Raw genomic sequence first — 15,055 nt, 5'->3', positions numbered from 1 at the left:
ACGGCAGGAGGCAGAGATTTCTCCAGCGGTATACAGCACTGGGACCAGAGCTGCATGATGAGCACAGCCAGACCACAAGTGGCCTCCCGAAGCCTGAGGTGGGACTGATCCCGGCATTGTCTGGGTGTGGGAGAAGGAAGAGTTGAGACACCACCAACAGACACAAGTGCCCAAGTTCCAGCCTTGAATTCTGGCCCTGTCTCAAGAACTCCAGCTTCTCAATCTCTCTAGACTTTGTTCCTTATTTATAAAATGGGAATAATAATAGTATCTACCTATGGTGGAAAAGAATTTACAGTATTGTTCTGAAATCCCTTTGTTCAGCCCCTCCCTTCTCTCTCTTCAATCTAGATCTTGACCCTATTGGAAAAAAAAAAAAGAGCAACAAAGAAAGGAAGAAAGGAACAAGATACAACCTTTATTTCTTTATCTTGGTTTCAAGACAAGTGGCTGGCATAAACAGTTTAGAAAAAGATTTGAAGAAAAAACAATAAGAAACTCTCTGGGCTAAGAGATTTGGAGAGAAGAAGGAAGGGCTAAGATGCTGAATTCTGCCTTTGAAGCCCTGTTGTGAGTGGGAATGGGAGCTGGGAAAAGAGTGAATCCTCAGGTAGATTTGGGGATGTAAATCTTATTCCTTTATTTTTTTTAAGATTTTATTTATTTACTTGAGAGAGAGAGAGCGAGCATAAGCCGGGAGTGGAGGGAACAAGGAGGGGCAGAGGGAGAAGCACACTCCCCGCTAAGCAGGGAGCCCAACGCAGAACCAGGATGGTGGGATCATGAACTGATCCAAAGATGCGCTTAACTGACTGAGCCACCCAGGTGCCCTAAACCCTATTCCTTTAAAAAGATCAGATTTGATTGCATCAGTTCATGGAACAATTTCTGTCCCAGGATATTGTTGAAAACAATAGAGGACTCAGCTAGCATTGAGTGGAGCTTAACAGCTGGGTGTAGCCAGGGAAAGAGTTAGTCGAGGAGAGCCCTGCCCAAACCACTGTCATCCCATCCCTTGGGTATACCCAAGGCTACACTTCTTGAGGACCAAAACAGAGGCTTTATATTTAGACTGGAAAGTAGGGGAGGTGGGGAGATAGAGTTCACTAAAATAACCTGGCCAGTTACTAAAAAGACAAACGACAATAGCAAGCCCTGGAGGGGGTAGACAAGTACAGAGTTGCTATAATATATTAATTACAGTCTTCGGATTCCAATAACAACCACCACAAAAACCCTATAATTCATACAAAGAAACAAGAAAGGATGACCCATAGAAGGTGGCAAAAGCAGGCAGGCGTTGTCCGGATGCGGGGAACTTGGCACCTCAGACAATGCTCGTGGGAATGTAAAATGGGTGCAGCCGCTTAAGAAACCAGTCCAGCAGCGCCTCAAGCAATTAAACATAGAGTTACCACATGAGCCAGAAATTCCACTCCTAGGTGTAAAGCAAAGAGAAATGAAATGTTAAAAATAAAGAAAGTCAAGAAAGTCAGTAGCACAAAAATTAGGAAAGTGGCCATAATTGAGAAGGAGCACATGCCAGAGTGGGGAGGGGAGAGCATTGGGGTGCTGTCCATGGTGCTGTTCAGTCCCTTAACTGAGTGGTACTCACTTGGGTATTTATTTTATAATAGCTAAGCTGTACATTCATTTTGTACAGGCTGTTTGTTTGTTTATGGTATTTTATAATAAAAATGTTTAAAATAAGATGAGCTGATTCAACCACACCCTTACAGTCTGCAATTTGAACAGGCAGGGACTTGTTCTTGCTGAAGCTACAGAGGTTTTCTTTTCTTTTTCCTGTCTTTTCCTTTCTTTTTTCTTTTTCTTTTTTTGCCCATGAGCATCAGTAAGAAATACATTATTATTGTGGTCCAATGCAAACACAGGCACACAAGGGAAACACCAGTGTTATGAGACAATACATGCATTTACTCCATGGGATGTACTCAGCAATTTTCTATTCTGTTCCATTCTATGTTATTTAAAATGTTAGTTGAACTCACAAAATCAATTTAATAACCCACTGATGGGCCACAATGCTAGTTTTTAAAAAGTATTGTCTAAGATCAAGGTGTTTGCAGGCCTGATTTCTTTGGAGGCCTCTCTTCTTGGCTTACAGATAGCCACCTTCTTGCTGTGTCCCCACGTGATCTTTCCTCTGTGCATGTCTGTGTCCTGATCTCCTCTTATAAGGACATCATTCAGATTGTTGAAAGCCTGACCTAGTAGCCCCATTTTAACTCACTTACCTCTTAAAAGGGCCCCATCTCCAAACACAGTCATATTCTGAGGTGCTGGGGGTTAGAGCTTCAAGGTATTACTTTGGAAAGGAGAGAATTCAGTGCATGAGAGGCATCTTCCTGAGAGATAGGGAAGCAGAGGGAGTCAGAAAGTAAAGGAGGAGAGAGTGTCCAGGTCTTTTCATCTACATATGGAGAGGCATAGGAGATTTCAGGACAGCAGGGGAGTGTACACTCTCTGGTTGGTCAGAGGGTGGGGTAGGGAGTATGAGGCTAGAGAAGGTGGCAAGTGCTAGGTCTAGGGCCTTGAATCCCATATGAAGGTTAGACTTTAGTTTGTAGAGTGATGAGTCCAAGAAGGGTCCCCTGGGGCCATGGAGGGAGACCCCAGAAAGCTGAACTTAATGAGTATCTCAGATGGACCAAGACCCACAGTCTGGGAAAAGAAGCTGTAGGTGTTACTGACAAGCTTTATATAAGGGCCTGGCACTGGCTGAGTTGGAGAGGATACCTGGGAAGGGCAAGAAATGGAGGCAGAGAGGCCGTAGTGGAGGCTGCCCTGAGTATCCAGCCAAGAAAAGACAAAGTCTGAACTGACAATACTAGTACTTAGCTTTCATAGAGTTCTTACTATATGCCTTGAGCCAGGCCTGAGCTAAATACCCTGCCTGCATAATGATGTTAAATTCTCTCAACAGGCCTGTGAGGTAGGTACCTTTGTAATTCTTATTTCACAGATAAGAAAACTGAGGCCCAGATAACTGTAGGGACTTGCCTCAAGTCACACAGCTAGGGGTAAATGTGTGTGTTAGGATGTCAGCCCTGCTTTCTGGCAGTCATAGAGGAGATGACAGGATTGGTGGGAGCTATAGGGACATAAGTAGGTGGGACAGACAGAACATGCAGGCTAAGGGAGGAGGTTCTAAGCCCCTAACACCCTATATTTGCAATCAAAAGTTGAAAGGAGGATCTCAGCTTACTCCTTCTCCCTCTGCTTCCCCCTTCTTTGCCTTTCTATGCTGCTCCAGGGGGCTCTCAGGGTACCAGGAACAGGGCTAAGCATGGTTTGTGTCACAGGTACAGATCTCAGTTCATACTTCCCATGTATAAGATACAGAATTTTACCTTTCTCTGATTCAACTTCATCTCTGTTTCCACTGGTAGAAATTTGGAGTTCCTTTCCCTTACCCCAGGAGGACACAACTGCACTCAATGCTGTCTGTTCACATGGGTCCCTGATGAGATGGCCCAACTGGACCTCCATCCTAAGAAGGCCTCTGTCTAGGCAGCTTTTGCCTCCGGGGTTGGTGGCTTCTCTGCTCTCTCTCCCCATTACACTTCAGAGCATGGGAACCTTTCTGCTGCACAAGGGCACAGGCATTTCTGCCAAGCATGCCTTGATCACTACACAGCTACTCCCTTTCTAAGGTCTTACACTTCTTTGGGGAAGGGGATTAGCACCCACAGACTCCTGGCCTTCATTGCTTTTCTAAGGTCCACTATCCACCTGGAGAGATGGCTGCAAGTTTTGCAGCTGGGACCTCCTAAGTCTCCCTCCCTGTCACTCCACATTCACTCTTTGCTTCTCCTCACAGCCCAGTGAGTCTTTCTATAATGTGTACATTGGAAGTCACAGTATAAAACCCCCTACTTATAATACGTTGTCCAGGCTTTTTCATTTTCTGCTATGCATAGATTCAATTTTAGCTTGATTTCCACTTCTTCACTTCTTTTTCTCAAACTGTTCTCCTGCAGCTTCAGATGCTTCATCTCCTCTGTGGAGGAGCAGCCGCTCCTTCTTGGTTTCCTTTGCTCACTCTCTTTTTTTCTTTCCCCTATTTATTTTTTTATTTTTAAAAAAGATTTATTTATTCATGACAGAGAGAGGAAGAGAGAGAGAGAGGCAGAGACACAGGCAGAGGGAGAAACAGGCTCCATGCAGGAAGCCTGACGTGGGACTCGATCCTGGGTCTCCAGGATCACACTCTGGACTGAAGGTGGTGCTAAACCACTGAGCCACCCAGGCTACCCTCTTTCCCCTCTTTATTTATTTTTTTTTAAGATTTATTTATGATAGACATAGAGAGAGAGAGAGAAAGAGAGGCAGAGACACAGGAGGAGGGAGAAGCAGGCTCCATGCCGGGAGCCTGATGTGGGACTCGATCCCAGGACTCCAGGATCGTGCCCTGGGCCAAAGGCAGGCGCCAAACCACTGAGCAACCCAGGGATCCCTTTCCCCTCTTTAAATCCTGACTTCTCTTCTTTCCTCCTTGGGTGATCTCACTCTTGGCCCTGACCCCAAGGACTATCAGTCTCTATGCTACAGATGCCAGCATTTCTGTGTGCAGCTCAGGCTTCTCTCCCAGACCAGGCCATGGCTAGGTGCCCATGGGCACCCCTGTTGTGTGTTGGTCTCAGCTACTGACAACTAATATTGTGGCTAGACTGGCCTTGTGGGGTTGTTGTTGTTGTTGTTGTTGTTGAGAGAGAGCAAGAGTGGGGAGGAGCAGAGAGAAAGGGAGAGAATCCTAAGCAGACCGCACACCAGTGTGGAGCCCAAAGCAGGGCTTGATTCCATGACCCTGAGATCATGACCTGAGCTGAAATCAAGAGTCAGACGCTTAACTGACTGAGCCACCCAGGCACCCCCACCTTGTGGTTTGTAATATAAATACAAGATGCCTTCAGCAATAACCATCAGGGAATTTGGGGAGAAAAAAAGATTTATTATTCACATATCCTGGAAATTGCATGGCACACCTGGGGCCACACAGCCAGTTCTCAGAGGGAGAGAGAGAAGGGGGAGCACCTTGGATTTCAGGTGGGAGAGGGGGCCGTGACCTGGCTCTTTTTATCTAGAGTTGTGGCTGACAATGTGTTTAGATAGCCATCTCTGAAATGGATGTCTCCTTGAAATGGATGCTCCTCAGTCAAAGCTTAAGCCAGGCACTGATATTACAAAGAGGATAATCCAACTGTCAAGGCTTACACTATACTCTCTGACACAACTCACAATCTTTCACCCACCTACAGCTCCCATGTCCCAACAATGAAAGTGAAAGACTTTATCATTCATTTACCCAAAGCCTCCATGCCAGAATCCAGAGCATCACCATGGATGCCTTTCTCCCTCTCCCTGGACAAATCACCCATCAAACACTAAGTTCTGTTGATGGGCCAGGCAGTCTAGGGAGTGGTTAGTAAAGGCACTAGAGCCAAAGGTTTGGGTTCAAATTCACATCCTAGTAGCATAAGTTTGGACAAGTGACTTGACCTCTCTGGGATTCAGTTTTCTAATCTATAAAGTGAGGAATAATAACAGGACCTATACTTTATAGGATTATAATGAAGTTTACATAAGTGACTTTTCATAAAGGTGGACACAGTATATATTGCACAAGCATTTTCTGACTAAAATATATTTCTATCTTCTAAGTATCTCTTGAATTGGTCCCAAGCCACCAACATCTCTCCACAGGTTTCCTGCCCTGGCCTAATGGGTCTTCCTGCATCCATCCTTGCCCTCCTCTCATCCCTCTACGTACCCAAGCCTAGGTCACCTTTCAAAATGCAACTACTTAACACTCTTCAATGATTTCTACTGCATCGCCACACATCTTAACAGGGCTGATAAGACTTGTATGATCTGACTCCCCACTCACTTGTTGCATCTCATTTTCAACACTAAAATGCTCTGACATTTCCAACACTAGACTAGGGAGTTGCTTCCTCAAAATGTGTAAGAGCTGGGACAATCAAGACTATCCTTTCATTGACATAAAGTGAAAATTGACAACAGAGCCCAGTTTGTCCCAGGCTGCTTTTGAGGCTCCCAGAACACCTGCCATGCCAATCTGTTTCCTGATTCCTTCATTTAGGAAGAATTTATGTATTTATTTGTAAAATAAAAGTGTAAATAAAGGCTGGGCAGTGTGGGGGCACTCAGAGATAAATCATATCTAGCTGGGCTCTCTTCAAGGTGATTTACCTGAATTAACTCATTTCCTGGGAGGTTAGTACTATTGCTAGCCCCGTTTTGCTAGTGAGTAAACCAAAGCACAGGAAACTTAATTATTTTGCCCAATGTTTTACAACTAGTGAATCAGGAGCCAGCTTGATTCCAGACCCTGGCTAAGGCTAATGAGATAGAGCATTATAAAGAACTTGAGAAACTTCAGAGGCAGGAATAATCACATTTAATTAGTGGAAGTCCAAAAAAATCATAATAAAAATATGACAGTTTACAGTGTGGTTTAGCACAGATTATCTCCTTTTACTAGATGAGGCAATGTAGAGTCATGGTACATGGCACAAGGTCTAGAATCAGGTAATACCAATATTGGTTTCCCAGCCTTGTCAACACAGGGTAGTTGTTTTTGACCTCCTTTTTGTGCGTCAGCATTCTCGTTTGTCAAAAGGGTAAAATAAAAGAATTTACCTCATGCCATTGTGAAGACTAAATGAGATAATAATGCCCTTAAAGCGCTCGGCACCATGCCTGGATATAGCAAGTGCTCAAAAAAAAAAAAAAAAAAAAGGCATAATAAGATGCTGGCTTATTTTTATAAGTCTCACAACAGCTCTGTGAAGGTTTTGTCTTCGTTGTACAGTTAATAGCACATGCTTACTAGATGCCGGGCATTGTCCTAACACACTGCTAACTCAATCTTCACAACAGTCCCTAGAGCTATGTCTACATATTATAATCTTTGTACAGGGGAGGAAAGTGAACATAAGTAATTTGAACAAGTTCACAGCCAGCAAGAGGAACAACCGGGTACTTACTTCCCGGGTCTATACTCTTAATCATAGTGCCTTTCAACAACAGGTGACGAAACAGGCTCGGAAAGTTAGAGATGCTCACGCCCGAGAAGGAGCTCTAAATTCCCTTCAAACCCCAGGATTATAATCACATCCAGCAGATGGCCCCCCAGAGCATAGCAACGTGCGAAATTTGCGTAAGCGGTCAAAACTACCATGCCCACAATGCTGTGCGAACATTAAGGGCCTCCTCCTCCTCCAGTTTAGCTGTCCGAGGTACTGCCTATGTGCTCTGCAGGAGGAATGCATGTATCTGAACCATTCAGGCCTTCCCTTATCTTCAGATCGTGAGGTAAAAGTTTTTTTTATCCTTCATATTACTCTCTTTGGCGTACTAGTTGGAGAATAGAAAGGCCGAAACAACGCTGCTTTTTGTTGGCGTCATATGACCAAACCTAACGTGAGGACCCTTGACCTCTGACTCAGGATGGCGGCGCCCGTGGCCGTCGCTTTTGCTGTAATCCTGAGCTGAACTGAGGCCGCAACCCCGCGTCATGTCGAAGCTGAACCGAGCCGCTCGGGCCCTCAGGAAGCCCGAGGCCGGCGGCGTGATCCGGACCATCGTGCGGGCAGGCCAGGCCATGACCGGGCCTCCGCTAGGTCCCATCCTGGGTCAGGTGGTCCCGCGGCTGGAACCCGGAGCGGGAGGCGTGGTGGGGTGGGACCTAGTACTGGGACCCGGAGCGGGTGGAGGGTGCGGGCTCGGGAGCCACGGAGGCCTCAGGTCAAAGCGCGGCTTTGCTGCCCACACGCTTTTGGTCTTTGCGTTCATTCCGTGGCCTGTTCGAGGCTAAGCTTCCTCCGTCCTGGTCAGCGGCCCCTTGGGAGGATAGAGGGACGATGCATACAGATCCTCTGGCGCGTAAAGTGTTAGTTGAATCTGGGTTAATAAGAGGAGGATGGGACCTTTAAGAGATGAAGACGAAGGAGGAAAGGGATAGAATCTCCCGTATGGTAGGAAGCCGCCCCCTTGTCCCCACACTAATGTCCGTGCTTCCCACCCAGAGAGGTGTTTCCATCAACCAGTTCTGCAAGGAGTTCAACGAGAAGACAAAGGACATCAAAGAAGGCATTCCTTTGCCCACCAAGATTTTTGTGAAGGTGCACAGTCGGGACTTTGATCCTGTTTGGCTTTTAAGTTTTTATTTTTATTCCAGTTAGCCGGTATACAGTGTTATATTAACTTTGAGTGTATGATATAGTGATTCACCGGTTCCATGCAACACGCGGTGCTCATTGCACTCCTTAATCCCCGTCACCTAATGATCCTATTTGTTTTTCTTCCCCTTGGTTACTGGGGTTGCTACTCTGCTTTTAATTTTGGGTGAGGCTCTTCCTATCACCGAGTCCCACTTTCCCCATTTACACAGTGGAGACTAGACCATATCTTTTCTGAGCCTTTCCTGCCATATTGCATTTCCTCCCTTTGCCTGTCCATCTCACTCGGGCTTCTACAGCAGAGCTGAGCCTGGACTAGAGGTGACAAAGCTGTTAGCTGCAGATTTATTTTCCCCGTGTTTTCATGATCTGTTAAATGGACGCCAGTGGAAGATGAGTCAAGGGAAGGGGGAACAGAAGTTAAAAGTTCTCTGGGCTGGGGCAGCAGGGCCTAGAGGAGATAAGAGAGATATTCTCCTGTATTTTCTTCCCCATGAAGCCTGATAGGACATTTGAAATCAAGATCGGACAACCCACTGTTTCCTACTTCCTGAAAGCAGCTGCTGGGATTGAGAAGGGGGCCCGGCAAACAGGTAAGGGTCAGGGTGGGTACCTGGGATTTTGGGGGCTCTGGAAGGAAGCCGAGATACCTCAAGGTCTACTTGTTTCTTCCTCCCAGGGAAGGAGGTGGCTGGCCTGGTGACCTTGAAGCATGTGTATGAGATTGCCCAAGTTAAAGCTCAGGATGAGGCCTTCGCCCTGCAGGATGTGCCCCTGTCCTCTGTGGTTCGCTCCATCATTGGCTCTGCCCGTTCCCTGGGCATTCGTGTGGTGAAGGAGTGAGTGTCTTGGGAAGGTGCAATGTGAGGGGAGGGCTTGGAAAGTTCTTGACTCTGGAGCAAAGCCAAGAGGGCCCATTACAGTGGGAGGACCAGCTTCTGAGTCAAGGACCTTAGATTCTTGGGAGTGGGCAGCCTTATTCATCCATTTGGAATATGAATATTAAGTACCTGTTATGTGTCAGACATTTTTCTGGACGTTAGATACAGCGAGGAAGAAATCACTGGGTGGCTCAGTGGTTTAGCATCTGCCTTTGGCCCAGGGCGTGATCCTGGAGTCCCGGTATCAAGTCCCACATCAGGCTCCTGCATGGAACCTGCTTCTCCCTCTGCCTGTGTCTCTGCCTCTCTCTCTCTCTCTCTCTCTCTCTTTGTCTTTCATGAATAAATAAATAAAATCTTAAAAAAAAAAAGATACAGCGAGGAACAATGAGATAGCCATGCTTGGCCCCACTCCTAGGGAGTTCACAGTTGAGAGCTGGAGGCAGATGTGTAAGTGGAGCATTAGGCTGCTAGATGGTCATTGTTGACAAAAGGAACTGCAGGTTCTTGAGGAAAGAGTAGAGCTCCTAATTTTGCCTGGTGTGTCAATGAGGACTTCACAGAGGAGGTGACATCTGCACAGAGACTTGGAAAAGGAGGTCAAGGACTGGGACAAGCATTCCAAGAAGTGGGAAGATCCCTGTGAAGGACAGGAGGTGAAAAAGTGAAGCAAATAAATGCAGTGTGCTCTGGCGTATGGTGCTAGAAGCAGAGTGGGGAATAGGAAGAGAGGTGAGACAAATGGACCAGTTGGGAAGGCTGAAGGCTGTTTCCATCTATCTGAAGTTCATATTTGATCCTGAGGCCAACAGGAAGCCCCCTCCTAGGGTTTGGGATGACCTCAGGAATTATTTCTCTGAAGTGAGATGTTGGATGGGAGGGCATACATCATCTGAGGGCTCAGACAACAGCAAGGGCGGGGCTTGGCCCTTTATGGGCCTCTTGCTGCTGATGTTACATCTCATGCTGAGGCTAACATTTGTTTCCTAAGAGAAGTGGGATTAAACGTGGTACAAGGATAGACCTGACTTTCTCAAATCTTCACTTTGACTAGAAGTACAGAAGTGAGTCGATCTGACCCTTGCTTGGGGGGAGGCACATGTGTATAGCCTGACGACTTCTTTGTACAAAGTGTTTGGGGGCACAGAGGAAGGGGCAGTTAATCTGGATTGGGGTATAGCCGGGGCCTCAAAAGGACTGGTGGAGCTTTAAGGAGGGAATCATAGGTAGAGACAGAGGTGGGGTAGCAAAGGTATGGAGGCTGGGGAGTCCAAGGAGGGAGAAAGGGCTCTGAGACAGTGGTGTGGGCACTTGTGAGCTTCCCAGCAGTGACTGGCCACTCACTATCTCCTTTTCTCACCTGCAGCCTCAGTTCAGAAGAGCTAGCAGCTTTCCAGAAGGAGCGAGCCGCATTCCTGGCTGCCCAGAAAGAGGCAGATTTGGCAGCCCAGGCAGAAGCTGCCAAGAAGTGACCCTGTCCCCCACACTCCAGGGTTTTGAAGGGAGTAGCTGGAATGGAGGCCAGTTGGAAAAGCTGTACCAAAAGGGTGGGAGGGAGGTGACACCAAGCTGATTGTTATATCCCTGACTTTAAATTATATGTTTTCATATGTATGACAGTATCAAGAGATCAAACTTAAATAAACATTTCTTTTGTCATCCGCTCTTGACTTCTGTCTTGGGACCTGAAGGGAAAAGGACCAGTGCTGATGGCAGCCAATGTGAACAGACATCAGCTGCCCTAAGGAAGTTGGTCTTCATGCTGTTTCTCATACTGTATAATCCAATGCTTAGCCAAGCAGAGCACCTTGCCCAAGTTTTGAATTGGTGGCAGAGGTAGGAGTTGGAGCTGTTTAAACTTGTTGGAGCCTTCTGATGCGAAACCCTGTGTTGTCCTCCTCCTCAGAGGTAAGAGAACAGGTGGAAGCCATGGATGCTCAGGCTTAGATGTACAGAAGCAGCAGAGGTGGGACGCCTGGGTGGCTCAGTGGTTGAGTGTCTGCCTTTGGCTCAGGGTGTGATCCTGCAGACTCAGGATCGAGTCCCACATCAGGCTTCCTTTAGGGAGCCTGCTTCTCCCTCTGCCTGTGTCTCTGCTTCTCTCTCTGTGTCTCTCATGAATGAATAAATAAAATCTTAAATAAAAAAAAAAAAAGGCATCAGAGGTTGCTTGTGTCTCTATCAGAAATATCTCTTACCAGGATCCCTGAGTGGCGCAGCGGTTTAGCGCCTGCCTTTGGCCCAGGGCGCGATCCTGGAGACCCAGGATCGAATCCCACGTCGGGCTCCCGGTGCATGGAGCCTGCTTCTCCCTCTGCCTGTGTCTCTGCCTCTCTCTCTCTCTCTGTGACTATCATAAATAAAATAATAATAATAAAAATTAAAAAAAAAAAAAAAAAGAAATATCTCTTACCTTTTTGGGACTTATCACCTCAACAGAAACAGACTGCTGTAGGTACTAGGTCACAGCCCCAAGCAGAGTTACTGCACAAAGCACCTCAGATCCCAGGGGTACTTCAGCCCCTGCTACTAAGCTGATCCTTATTCTGGGTCAGGTGTTGGCTGAACATGAACTATGATGGAGTTCATGGCCACAGACCCACAGAAGAAGCAAAGCTTCAGTAGGTACCTGCCCAAGTTGGGGGAGGTCTTTGGGAAGTCCCTGGCCTTTGTTTTCCTCATTATCCAGAACATCAAGGATTCCTGTCTTCTCAGAGAGGAGGAGATGGGGCAGGAATGGGATTCACATTTACTGAGCATCTGTTAGGTGCTAGGCACTTCACTTTACACTGAGATTTGGAAAGCATAGAAAAACAGGATGCCCGGGTGGCTCAGTGGTTGAGTGTCTGTCTTTGGCTCGGGGCATGATCCCGGAGCTCCGGGATCGAGTCCCACGTCGGGTTCCCTGCTTGGAGCCTGCTTCTCCCTCTGCCTGTGTCTCTGCCTCTCTCTCTCTCTCTCTCTCTCTCTCTCTGTGTCTCTCATGAATAAATAAATAAAATCTAAAAAAAAAAAAAAAGGAAAGCATAGAAAAACATAACTAAAAACCTCCTCCCTGTATGGGGCCTGCTTCTCCCTCTGCCTGTGTCTCATGAATAAATAAATAAAATCTTTTTAAAAAAGAACTAAAAACCTCCTGTAATCCCACCAACCAGATGAAACACTTGCCAATATTTGGTGTACGTTTTTTCTACTGTGTTTCTTTGTATGTGTATTTATATATAATACCTTTTTTTCCCCTTAAGAGTGCACACAAGCAGAGGATTGGGGGAAAGGGGGAGAGAGAGAGAGAAATTTAAACAGGCTCCATGTCCAATGCAGAGCCTGTTGCAGGGCTCAATCTCACAACTCTGAGAATATGAGCTGAGTCAAAATCAAGAGTTGGACAATTAACCTACTGAGCCACCCAGGCACCCCTATATATATAAGACTTCTTAAAACAAATTGGGGTCATTCTCTGAATACCATTTTGTTCTACTCTTCCTTCCTTCCTTCCTTCCTTCCTTCCTTCCTTCCTTCCTTCCTTCCTTCCTTCCTTCCTTCCTTCCTTCCTTTCTTCCTCCCTCCCTCCCTCCCTCCCTCCCTCCCTCCCTTCCAACATGAGCTCAAACTCACAGCCCTAAGATCAAGAATTGCATGCTCTACTGGCTGACTTTTGCTTTTAACTTGGCAATAATTTAGAACATTTCTGTTATTAATTATCTTAAATGATTTCTTATGACTTCCAGAATACTGTCTTATTGGTGGGCCATAATTTATTTAACCAAGTCCTTAACTGTTGGGTATATTATCATTTACACTAAAAATATGTATAAATGCAGCCTGTAGTGAATATCATCTGGAAAAGTTTTGAGTTTTTTATGTATCAGGCACTGATTTTTTGGTGCTCTTAAGACTAGGACACAAGAATAAATGTGACAGTTCCTCCCTTCAGAGATGGCCACTTAGTTACACTAAAAAAATTAGTTACAATTACCACTATGACAAAAGAGAAGTATGACAGGCTAGGAGAGTGTACAGGGGGACTAGCCAAGCCCAGGGATTCGGTGAGGGGTTCCCAGGGGAAGTGATTTGAAATTGAAGGGGTTGAAAGCAAGACCAGAAGGGTGACTGAGATAGCTGGGAGTGAGGGTAGCATGGGATCTCAGGCAGAGCTGTGTTAGTTATCCATCACTGATCACCGTATAACAATATTATCACACATATAGTAGCTTGAGACATCGTCTCAATTTCTGTAGGTCAGGAGACTGGACGTGGCTTACCTGGGTTCTCTGCTTCACGATCTCAACAAAGCTGCGATGGAAGTTTTGGTTGGGGCTGTGGTCTCATCTGAGACTCAACTGGAGAGGGCTTCATCTTCAAACTCATGTGGTTGTTGGCAGCATTTAGTTTTCTCTGAGCAGCAGGACTGAGGGCCTCGATTGTCAGCCAGAGAGCACTTTCAGTTCCTTGCTATGTGGGTCTTCCCACCATGGCCACTTGCTTCCTAAAAGCCAGTGAGAGAGTGTCTCCTCACAAGAGCAGCATTAGTCTTATGTAATATAGTCATGGCCACATCATCACATACATCCTGTCACCTTTGTCATATTCTGTTGGTTAGAAGCAAGTCACAGATCCTACCTATACTCAAGGAGAAGGAATTACACAAATGTGTGAACACCTGAAGTGGGGACCCTGGGCCACCTTAAGATCTGTCTGCCACAAAAGCTCACAGCTTGTGCACAGTGGGGCTGTGGTCACTGATGCTGTCGATATTTCTGCTCTACCTCTCATCTTGAGCGTTGCAGTAAGCTGCCTTTTGAAATTAAATGAGGCTATCTGACTTGCTTTGGCCAGTGAAATGCGAGCAGAAGTGATGTGTGCAGAATTATTTACTAGACAGCATGAGACTCTACAGTGCTTTCTTCCCACTGCTGCAGCAAGCAGAAACCCATGTTGATGTGGAGATACATGCTGAGCCACCTGGGGGGAGCTGCCCTGAAGGTTTGCCTGTACCATAGCTGTCTTTGTGTGAGCAAGAAATGGACCTTATTAGTTTAGGTCTGATATCTTGAGGGTTTGTTACAGCAGCAAAATTTAGCCCATCCTGATGGTTTGGAGACAAGCCTATTGAGTTGGAAAAATGGAATGAAGCCTAGTGTGGTACATCTCTGGTTATTTCCTATAGGGTAAATTCTTTCTTTCTCTCTCTCTCTCTCTCTCTCTCTCTCTCTCTCTCTCTCTCAATTCTTAGAAGTGGAATGACTGAGTTGCTCTTCATTTTTAATTTCCTCAGAAACCATATGGTATAGTATTATCTCCATTTTGTAGATGAAGAATATGAAGCATTGTTGCCAAGTGCTTCCCCAGGATCACACCTGGCCTCTTACTTTACTTGAGGAAATAAAAAACATCAGATGGTAAACTCCCAGGGCTTTGACCCAATCTACAAACCTACCATCCTTCACTTCTTCCTGTCTGTGAGGATGGACTTTCCTTTTTCCATTAGAGACAAATCCTTCGCTTCTGCTGAGAGCCTTCTCTTTCGCTTCTTATATCACCACTCTCTGTCACCAATGTCTCCCAGATGCGTAAGGTGTGATGGTTTAGGCTGCACAGGAGCTCTATGCTCCTTAGCTCTGTGGTCTTGGGCAAGTTACTTAACTACTCTGTGCCTGAGACTCATCTCTAAGACAGGGAAAATTGTGCTTACCTGAAAAGGTTGTTGTAAAGATTAAATGAATTAATGCATATACAGTATTCAGAACAATGACTAGCATATTGCAAGTCCTCGGTAAATGATAGCTGTCATTATTCCCAGACTGCTTTCTTGAGCAAACATGCATACTCCAGTGTTACTTAAAACAACAACAAATGACAACTTCTCTGGTTTCACATCTCCCTTTAGCTACTGGCCCATTTGTCTGTTTTCTTTCACTGAAAAATCTAAAAGAATTGTCTAGCTGTACT

The 15,055-nt window shown here is 45.9% G+C and overlaps 1 protein-coding gene across 2 annotated transcripts; it reads left to right on the top strand.

Moving 5' to 3' along the window:
• The first annotated feature begins 7,468 nt into the window (after positions 1–7,468).
• Positions 7,469–10,765, top strand: MRPL11 (mitochondrial ribosomal protein L11). 2 transcript variants are annotated; one of them, XM_077862516.1, is made up of 5 exons: positions 7,470–7,684; positions 8,073–8,168; positions 8,725–8,818; positions 8,905–9,064; positions 10,473–10,765. In XM_077862516.1, exons 1-5 carry the CDS (start codon positions 7,562–7,564, stop codon positions 10,576–10,578), a joined length of 579 nt encoding a protein of 192 aa, XP_077718642.1. In that variant the 5' UTR covers positions 7,470–7,561; the 3' UTR covers positions 10,579–10,765. The 2 variants fall into 2 exon arrangements, with proteins under 2 accessions (XP_077718643.1, XP_077718642.1); XM_077862517.1 differs by lacking the exon at positions 8,073–8,168 and having other exon boundaries at positions 7,469–7,684.
• Positions 10,766–15,055: the final 4,290 nt, after the last annotated feature.

Source organism: Canis aureus, chromosome 21, assembly GCF_053574225.1.
Source record: "Canis aureus isolate CA01 chromosome 21, VMU_Caureus_v.1.0, whole genome shotgun sequence".
NCBI lineage: Eukaryota > Metazoa > Chordata > Mammalia > Carnivora > Canidae > Canis > Canis aureus.
This window is presented reverse-complemented; position numbering and strand designations above follow the sequence as displayed.